This window comes from Pygoscelis adeliae, unplaced genomic scaffold (genome assembly GCF_000699105.1).
Source record: "Pygoscelis adeliae isolate BGI_AS28 unplaced genomic scaffold, ASM69910v1 Scaffold42, whole genome shotgun sequence".
NCBI classification, from domain to species: domain Eukaryota; kingdom Metazoa; phylum Chordata; class Aves; order Sphenisciformes; family Spheniscidae; genus Pygoscelis; species Pygoscelis adeliae.
Genome location: NW_008824283.1, coordinates 2,470,401 through 2,480,659, shown reverse-complemented (window position 1 = coordinate 2,480,659; position 10,259 = coordinate 2,470,401). Strand labels below are relative to the sequence as shown.

The 10,259-nt window shown below is 40.0% G+C and overlaps 1 protein-coding gene across 1 annotated transcript; it reads left to right on the top strand.

The window, feature by feature from the left end:
- The first annotated feature begins 5,374 nt into the window (after positions 1–5,374).
- Positions 5,375–10,259, top strand: LOC103912250 (ovomucoid-like). The gene is made up of 4 exons (XM_009318494.1): positions 5,375–5,429; positions 7,363–7,382; positions 9,543–9,670; positions 10,214–10,259. Exons 1-4 carry the CDS (start codon positions 5,375–5,377, stop codon positions 10,257–10,259), a joined length of 249 nt encoding a protein of 82 aa, XP_009316769.1.

The following is a 10,259-nucleotide window of genomic DNA, read 5'->3' as shown; positions in this document are numbered from 1 at the left end:
CCTTGGTGAAGCCATGCTGGCTGTCTCGAATCACCTCTCTGTCCTCCATGTGCCTTAGCATAGCTTCCAGGAGGATCTGTTCCATGATCTTCCCAGGCACAGAGGTGAGACTGACCAGCCTGTAGTTCCTGGGGTCTTCCTTTTTTCCCTTTTTAAAAATGGGGGTTATGTTTCCCCTTTTCCGGTCAGTGGGAACTTCACCGGGCTGCCACGACTTCTCAAATACAATCAATAGTGGCTTAGCAACTTCTTAAAATACAAAATAGAAGGCAATTTAAAATAAGTCCTATTCAGTGCTCACTGTCTAATTCATTCAGTGCTAAGTGTTAAGCTGTTAATGCCTGTTTTGCATATATCTGTGAAGAATCAAGTCATTCAGAAACATCAATGATATGACACGAAGTAACTCAAAGTATTCACAAGCTAGTTGCACAATAGTAGGTATCACAGCCCTGTAATTTATCTTAAAGAGATGAGAAGATACAAAGAAGAATAAAAATCAGCTCCAGCCTTTGCAGAGAGTCATGGTGTTAGGTTGTTTTTTTTTTTTACTTTCTAAAATAACATACGAAACCTTCAGCTGGGATCTGTCCCAGCCTGATACCTGCAATTTTAAAGAAAGGCTCCTTTGATCTTTCTTAAGGTGTGGAAAATGGGAAACTCACCTTCCTTCAGGCAAATACCCAAATGTTTTGGCACAGTTTGATGCCTTAAGAAATGCATCACTTGATTCTCAAATCTTCCATTGAGCAAGACTTTAAAGTCTGATACGTTAATTGCACATGGGTGGACAGCCCTAACCACCCACACACAATCAAATTGAAGGAGCCTGTGTACTGGGTTGAGTATAAACATGCACTGGAATCACTAAGAGGTCTGAATTCCCACTCGTGACCATATCAGTATCTGCCTTGGCTTGTACATTCTTTCCACTTATACCTGGTGTGAGAACATGTTTTTTAGCTATTCCATGTGCCTTTTTTTCAGCACTGTTGATGTCCTCAATGTGAGGCGCTCCATCATATGAACGGGAACAAGCTACTGCGCATTAATGCTTTCTGGAGTGCAGCCAGATAACATCCTCCCATGCAGAATAAAGCAGGCATTTAACTAATGACGTGCTGCAGCAGCGTATTTGGCATCACATTTATGCTCCATTCAGGACTCCAAAAATAAAAGCAATGTATCAATAATTGTGACAAATGTTCTCACTCTCTGAAAAAAATGCACTAATATTTTATCAGATATAGCAGACCCATTGAAGTAAATAAACATTTGTTCACCAAGTAATTACTTTTTCTTCTTCAAAATAACCACTTGGAGAGGTAAGAAGTTGGGAAAAGACAAGATACAATGACAAAAATTGAAAACTATCAGAGGCCCACAATTAACATACATGTATTCAAACAGTACCTCCCAGCTCAATGGAAACCAGTACGAGTTTGCTGAAGAGACCAAAATTTCACTCACAATTTTTCAATCCAGACAGAGTAATGAATTTCAGAATTAGTTTTAGGTATGGTAAAGAGGCCCACTTATCCAACTCTGGGAAGCAGCTATTACTAAGCAGATCTGAACACTTGTTTTCCAACAAACAACATTTTTTTTCAAGTAGCTAAAATCAATCCAACTACTCTTTTGTCCATGTCTGCTTTGTCAAATCTAGAAATGTTAACTCGTAAGGACAAATATAATATGCCACAAAGTCCCTAAGCAGCTGGCAGTCAGCAACACTTAACATTCACCTATGAGAATCACAGAATCAGTTCAGGTTGGAATGGACCATGGAGGTCGCCTGGTTCCCCACATCCCCACCCACCACCAGACCATGGCCAGTTTAGAACACATTCATTTTTTATTATCTCCAAGGATGGAGTTTCCATAATCTCTCTGGGCAACCTGTTCCAATGCTTGACTACTCTCATTGTGAAATTTGTTTTCCTCATATCTAGTTGGAATTTCTCTTGCTGCAATTTGCACTATTCTCTCTCTTCCTTTCACTGTGCACCTCCGAGAAGAGTCTGGCTCTTGTCTTCTCTGTACACCTCTATAAAGTAGCTGAAGACAACAATGAGACTTTGCCTTCTTTCCTTAAACTGAACAAATCAGTTCTCTCAACCTTTCCTAGTATGACATGTGCTTCATTCCTCTAAACATCTTGGTGGTCCTTCACTGGATTTGCTCCAGAATTTCGGTGTCTTTCTTGTGCTGCGGAGCCCAGAACTGTACGCAGAACTCCAGACGCAGCCTCGTAAGTGCTGAACAGGGGGAAACGATTTTTTTTACTTGATAATTACATTCTTACTAATACAGCCCAGTATGCAGAGTTGGACTTGTTCACTATAGGGCCAAACCATTGACTCATGTTCAACTTGTCCACCAAGACGTCCGTGTCCTTTTGTGCGTTCTCCTCTCAGTCTGCCACTGAATGTTCTCAAAGACAGCACTCTGACCTAGATGAACCTATCTGAGGATGACAGGTCTCAGGCTGTCAGACCAGCTCCGTATGAAGACTACCAGGGCAAACAACAAGCCTCTGCAAGTTTGGACAGAAAGACACCTCAGATGAAGCATTTTTTCAGCCAAACAGTGACTATTTTCTCCAGCTGGCTAATGTGAATTCCGCCCATTCTTAAAGCTAAGCATATAGATACTGGGGTACTTCAGTATCCTTTTAAACTGGAGTTGCAATAAATGCTTTGTGGCATTACTTTTTACTGAATTTCATTTTGAGATTTTGCATATGAGTATTACCTCACTGCAGAAAGTGAAACAGACTGTTGCTTTCTGTGTATGGCATTTTGCTTCTCAAAGCTTCAAGACAGCTTTGATATTTCAAAATGCAAAAATCTCCAGAACTTCGGCTGACCCCCTGCTGTGCCCTGCTTGTAGTGAGCTGCTATTTGCACACCCTACAATATGTCACAGCGTCTCATCAGAACTGTATCCCTCCTATCTGAGTGGTCTGGGCAAGCTCTACAAAGCTTAAGGTCCACTGCTCAGAAAATTAATCTTAATTTGATTCAAAAGCCCTAATCAAAACACCTAAACATTACCAGAAAGAAAACACTCACACCATGGCTATCCTGCTATGGGGCATAGAACAAGCATCAGGAATCCTTTCAATAGCAAAGTAATTTTCAAATGCTAAGAAAAATCTAATCCAAAATTTGCCTCCCTCATTAGCCCCCTCCAACCTCCAAAAGTCCTCTCTCCCTTTCTACACTAGTCCTCAGAAAATCTTCCTACATCATCTTAGAAGATGGCAAACAGTTGTTTATATTCTTCTGCTAGAGGGATGGGATGGATACTGAGGTTGCATCAGACAGTACACTCTGTAGCACCGTATTAGGCAAGACAGTATAACCAAAGTGGCAGATTTCCTCATACCAGTGTCAAGGAACCTGCGTGTTCTGTCAAGCTGCAGTTTTATAGTTTCATGATATCCTCAGGAGTCTTGTTTGCTCAAAACTATTCAGACTAGGAGTACCTTCTGGGTTGTTTTGGGTTTTAGTCTTGTTGCCTGATGTTGGTAATTGTCCATCAACCAAAGAACACATCCTGAATATTCGCCGTGAGTTTATACATGCTCTATGCCAGGCTTTTCAGAAAAGTTTTGGGCTCTCCAGAACAAAAATTGCACTGACATCCCAAAGCAGCAGAATCCAGACCAACCCAAATTTAAATCACAGCCTGTCTTTTGTGATCTCTACCTCACAGGAATATACACAGATGTCCAAGTGAAGAACAAAGAAAAAATTAAAATGAAATCACCGAAGTAAGGGCATTTAAAAAAAAAAAATCTACAGGCCTCCACCTCAAACCAGATCTTTACCTACCTTGGATCTGGAATTTGATGGCATCTATTTTTTTGTCCCATTAAGTGATGAGGAATTAACCATTTATTCGTTACCTACATTCTTTAAAGACAAGATGATCTGTATCCCTCTTGGGATGTGTTAGTGGGGCCCAAGGTCTACTTGACCTATTACAACCTTTTCTGTAAGAACATTCAGTCCCTCTGAGGGACACATGAGTTAGTGGGGCCCAAAGTCTACCTGACCTATTACAATCTTTTCTGTAAAACTTTCAGTCCCTCTGAAATTAGCATATATGACCCTAACTCCTGCATGGGGAAAAAGGCATAGTTGCAGGCTATCTTGCAACATAGGGAAGGTGATCACTGGAATAGTGTGAATTGTAATGGTGTGCAGGGATCTTTCATATTGAGACAGTTTGCACATCTGCATTGCAAATCACTAAACAGAAGGGACTTCTGGAAGGCTGGATTCAAACAAAACTACAGGCTCAAAACTCCACATTACTTTGAACTTTATGAAAATTAAGACTCAGATCTGAGCTTCCCACTGTGACTCTACCCCTGGTCTGTATTATAAAAGCCAGAAAATGATGCCTATTGATTAAGTCACTAACACACTGGTATGTTGGATTTGTTTAAAGAATCCCACGATATGACACCTATTGTGCTGGAAATAGCAACAAAGGAGAAGATGGGCAAGCAGAGGGATCTTCTCCATATCTCCATGACAGCAAACTAGGCGGTAACTCAGCAGGATGCACAATGGCTGTGAACTCATCACTTCTCCACTAGGCAGTGCAGTGCGGTATCTTTGCTCCTTCTGTCACAAAGCATTGTTTCTGATCTCTAAACTGGTGGAACTTTAAAGGCAGAACACTGAAAGACTGGGGGATCTTCTGGCCTGTGTGTGAAGGTGAGGGTATTCACGTGAAACACAGACTTTTCCAAGCAGCAACTACTACCACAGAGCAGTCTGAAAGGGCTCAGTGCATGGCCATACTAACCCGCATCGCCTCTATCCACAGCTAGTGACAAGGGTCTCCAAAATTTCAAGAGAATAGGAATTAAGCATTTCAGCTCTACTGGTATGATTTTTTGGAATGCACCCAGTAAGAATTATTTTTTTTGCCCTGAGAATTATGTTCAGCTCTAAGGATCAATATGGCAATAACAGAACCGCAATAAGTAACCACCTTACTGAGTCACTCCTTGAACTCGCTAATGGAGATGGAACAGTTAATTAGGCAAGGGGATTAGCCAAAGTACAATACATCTCCTTTATCAACACAATCCATGCTGTGACACTCATCTTTGCCCTGTACTTATGACCTTCACGTTGTACAGAAGACATTCTTACTGACACTACCCATGGGCAACACCTTCTTCTAATTACCTTCTCTACAAGGGGGATTTCATCATCAGGGTTCCTGCTCTTTGTGCGTTCATGTATATATATCGGCTCTCACAGATACACGAATACACATTTAAGCTAAGTGTACAGGAATAATTAGAGCACAGATTGGCTGTGAAACAGGTCAAGAACCCACGTCTGCCATGAAGATAACAGGCGCCTTTGTGCTCCTCTCCCTGGCAGTTCTTTGCTTAGCAAGTGAGTAACCTTTTTTACTTCCTGATATATTATAGTTCTAATGTTCAAACACTGCAAGCTTCTCAGTCTACTGGGATAGTAAGCAATGGTTGCTGGATGTGGGTGGCAGAAAGCAAGAGAAATTTTATGCTTGTGCACTATTTAGCAAGCAATATTGCACCAGCTTTACAGTTGCCAATTTGAGCAGATGAAACCTATTCCTTGATGGTGGTGTGAATCAGAGCTGCATTCTGCATTGTAACTAAAAAGTGAACTGTAAAGCCTCAGAACTAAAGCAGGTTTTTACCTACTGATTTTTTTCCTCCATCTGAGCAGGGAGCTTGGAGCTGATGAGGTCCTTCTCCTGCCAAACTGAGAAAGCAGGAGACAGTTGATTATGCACGGGCCACATAATATGGCTGTGAATAACCTCTTTATGATGTTGGTTCACCAGGCTGGAAAGAGCTTTGGGGCGCAGGTTGCTCTATAGTAAAATAGGGAGCTAGGAGTAATTTCTTGAGCCTTCACCTGGTAATTCTTTTTAAACAAAAACCTGCAATAAAAAAAAGTAAGATATAGAAAAATATGTACATTTAGAATAACTGAAAGAGGAGAGTCCAAATCTTCTCTGTTAGTAGTATAGCAGTTCAATAGCATTATGAATGTTAAAGAAGCAAAACAATGAAAATGTTAAAACAAAACCAAAATTATGAAACAAAATAATCTGTTTCCATTTTGAATAGCTCTGAAAAGTTTGCTTTGAAAATTGTCTCAAAATCAAAATTCTTATGAAAAATGTCAATTTCAATGAAATGGCATGCTTTTCATGGAAACTGTTCTTTCAAACAGTGTTTCATTAACTGCAGATAAATGAATAAATATTGCTTTCATACAAATTCCAGCAAATCCCTTCCTTGAACATTCTAGTTTATCTTATCTGCATTAAAACTTTATGGATCGATACTTTTTGAGCCACATCTTTTTTTGCATTCACTCCCAAATACATAGTGGATACTAAAAGGTTACCAGAGGAAAAATAACATCTTAATGTTTTTGTGGAAGTGGGTTAAATATGATCCAATTCCAGCAAATGAAAACTCAGTCAAACTTCTGGTGACATAGACCGAAACTTGACATGGAACATTATTTATGCTAGTTTTCTTTACCTTGGACAACTTTATTTCATGAGAAGATGTAAGCAGCTCCATGAAAGGAAGTTTCAGTGGAAAGCTTAATGGCTTTAAAGATCAAAAAAAGCTACATTTAGTCAGAAAGACAAGTGCTAGAGCTGTATTGCCTTTTAGATCATAATGCATTTTCTTCCTGCTCCTTCTGTACAGAAGCCTCTGCCTGATAACTTTTATCCCTTGGAAGCCACAGAATGACGATTACAGGACAGGAGAAGAACAAAATACGTTCCAAAAGAAAGTAGCAAATGTGTCACCATAATGGAGACATGCCAATGTTACTTGATTACTTTCTGGGAGGTGTAATTACCATTGTTTTGAAGGAGCTTTTTGAAGCCCCACCTGAGAACAGGGCTCCATTATAGTAGATGCCATGTGTATACAAAATAGGAGCCAATCCTTCTGCCAAATAGTTTAGAATCCATATCAACTGGCAAAGGAAAACACTTTTTAAAGTGGTATTATGATCTAAATTGCATTATCATCATTATATATATTTAGTATTATATTTACCTCTGACAACAAAGGCTGTTCTAGTTGCTGACAGAGATTTCTAAGGTAAACAATACAGTAAGGTCTACTTGTTTAATAGGTCCTGAAACCTGTATCTTATTAAACATGGAAAAATTATGTCAGTATTTATTTTCAAGGAGGTAAGAGACTTGGTGTTGCTGGAAGGGCTGTTACTAATGAAACCATCCCAGTTGCAAACTGAATGTTCAACAGTGTTTTTTATTTTATCTTGCGTGATTCTGTTTATATTGCAGATGCTGCCAAAGAGAACGAGGTGAGTAATTTTCTCCTTTATTTCTGGATAAAAATATATAGTTTGTAACAACGTGAGGCCCATGAGGTAAAAAAAGCATATTAAACATTAATTAAATGCTGTCAAAGTATTTCAGAGAGAAATCCCTGAGTTTGAGATATGTGGTTTCCATACAGTTGCCCTGACAACTTCCAGATGTTTTTACATATAAGGCAGTCTGGGCAAGGCAAGGCCAAATTTTAAGTCAGATAAATCAAGATTTTTTTCATATTTATCTGGTGATGACACTATAAGGCTTTCTTGGTGACCTTCAGATCCTAAATCGTGTACCTAGAGATTTTAATTTGTCTCTGACTATGCTGGAGTGTCCATCCTGGGGTCAACCTCTGAAAGAAATGAGGCACCAAGCAATAAAATTCCTTACCCAGATGAGCAGAGACAAGCCCTTTGGGAGTCCAGTAGACAGTAGCAGGGAGTGGGAATTCACACACACACAGAGCTGGTCCGATACTAAGCACACCATATACAGCCTCTGATGCCTAAAACTACACCAAGACATACATACTTTTCCAGGAAGAGCCTGTTCCGCTCTCCACACCACACTAAGTATCTTCCCCATTTTACCAGCTGTTACACATATATATATGGGGCAAATTCACCTAGTTTCTAGCTTTTTTATTAGCTGATCCTTGCCCCTCACAAGTTGGTGGTTGACCAGTTTTAAAATGTAAGTTACAAGCTACGGAGATTCCCTCCCATGCCACTGCCTCTGCTGGCTTATGTTGTGGAAACCTGTCAGCTACGTCAGGTCTCTGATCTGCTTTTGCAGTTGGGGCTAGGTGTGCTGCCTCCTGCTTTCCAGCCACAGAGTTTGAAATGTGTGAGCAGCCAGGGCTTTGGAGGAGAGGGAAAGGACCAAATGAAGGAAAAACCCAGGTAAACTACATCCCATATGCTTTTTCTTTTTTATGGGACACTGCATTTAAGCCCATAATACCCAAGAGTGATTGGCTAATGACTCTTTTTAGCAGTGGAGACCTCAGCCTGCGCTGCAGCCATGGCACAGGGGCTGGGCTGCTGAAGGGGCTGACCACACAGAGCTCCTCACTTTGCCCACCTGCAGACCCCGGGCAATGACTAGCATAAAACCAATCATATAATCTGCAATAAATTCCAGGGTTTGGCTGAAGTAATACTCCTATCCTTCACTAAGAGTTGGAATGAAGGGGAAAAAATCTGGCCATAACAAGAGAACAGCAAGGCTGGGTTCTGTTTTAAATATATACATTTATAATACATATTTTGGCTAGATCTTCAGAAAGGAAAACCTCCAGTTATAGTGTCCTTCCAAAGACTAATATGCTTCAAATTGTCACTAGACTAGCAGCAAAAAGAGCTGAACAAATTTTAGTTACAACAGCACCTACAAGGACAGGTGATTTCCTAGGCAAGCAAACCCTAGGCTTTTGAGGATAACAAAGCACATCATTAACTAGAATATATGCACTGCAAAAGGAACTCATTGCTTGTCAAATACCAGGAATAATATTCACTTGACAGGAGGAGATTGAGCTCCAAAACCAGGACAGGAGCACTTTCAGTCATTTCTTTTATTAGTTTGTACTCCCATTTTCATATATAAGTCTGTAATGAATACAGTCCCACTATCAGATGAGGGCCTTTCAACAATTTCTTTTCATGCTAATACTTAAATAGGACTTTACTTAATTCTGCCTGTGCAGATGCTTTCACCAGTGTAAAAAGCGTCAAGAGCTGATACTTGTGCAATAAAGAGACAGAAACCCTTCACATCCTTGAGAACTAATCTCACCTGAATTTACTAATTGCAATCAGGTAGAAAAAAATATTAAGCCTCAACTTTTCTGTAGCTGGAAAAGGGGCTGTATTTTTTGCAGTGATGTATTCTTATTCAGACAGACAGCGAAGTCCCTGAAGGTGCTCAGAACCTGACATGGGTAGCATCACACACATCTCTGTCAGAAGGAATGTTTCTTTTTTGAGGCTTAGGCTCAGCTAATATAGATGGTGGAGCCCCATTGACCATGCTGCTCTAGAGCAGCTGACAAGCTTGTCCAAAAATTTCTTATATTCATTATTTCTGTAGGTGAACGGAGAATGTGAGAAAGATGGATTCAAAGAAAAATGATAATGTATTTGCAGGTAGACTGCAGTGAATACAGGAGGTTAGAGAGAGGAAGACCTATTTACTGCGAAAGACTCTATCAACCTTTTTGTGGCTCTGATGGGAAAACATATAACAACAAATGTTCTTTCTGCAAAGCAGTCCTGTAAGTACAATACTATGTAATTACTCCTGAATAAGCCAAAATCTGAGACTAGCTGAGTTATCTGGTATTTCCATTCCACCTAAGTGCTATCATTTTTTTAAGAGTCGCTACTCCTCTGCCTCTTTGCTTAATCTTTATAGACTAATTGCTTCTCCCACCAATAAGGTCCAACTGAGCTAAACAAATGCCCTTGATATTTGTGTGAGCAACTTCCTACTCTAGCAGAAACTGTAGTTTCTCTCTACTAGAGACAGTAGAAGTCAGACAGTACGGAGAAGAGTCCAATGAGCAACACAGGGCTAACAAGGCACCTGGACCCAAATCAGGTCATATAAGAATTCAAAAATGGTACTGGAAATATCTTGCTTTTTATGGATAAAATACTCTTTAAAAGAAAATTGTTTACAGATCAGTGCCTTCTTGTCTACTACAAATGTTTATAGTGTCTGTTAGCAAGTTGTTGGCTGAGGACTTCAGAGAGATTTTAGTTTATAATGTTAAGCTTACTGTCTGCAATGTCTATATCCTCCCTTTCCTTTGCAGGAAAAGTAGAGGTACCTTACGTATGAAGCAAGCAGGGGCATGCTGA

Excerpts from the sequence above, each read along its gene's own strand:
- LOC103912250 (XM_009318494.1), top strand. The coding sequence starts at position 5,375 with ATGAAGATAACAGGCGCCTTTGTGCTCCTCTCCCTGGCAGTTCTTTGC. Across the intron at positions 7,383-9,542 it reads ATGCTGCCAAAGAGAACGAG|GTAGACTGCAGTGAATACAG; the intron begins GTGAGTAATTTT and ends ATGTATTTGCAG. Across the intron at positions 9,671-10,213 it reads TCTTTCTGCAAAGCAGTCCT|GAAAAGTAGAGGTACCTTAC; the intron begins GTAAGTACAATA and ends TTTCCTTTGCAG.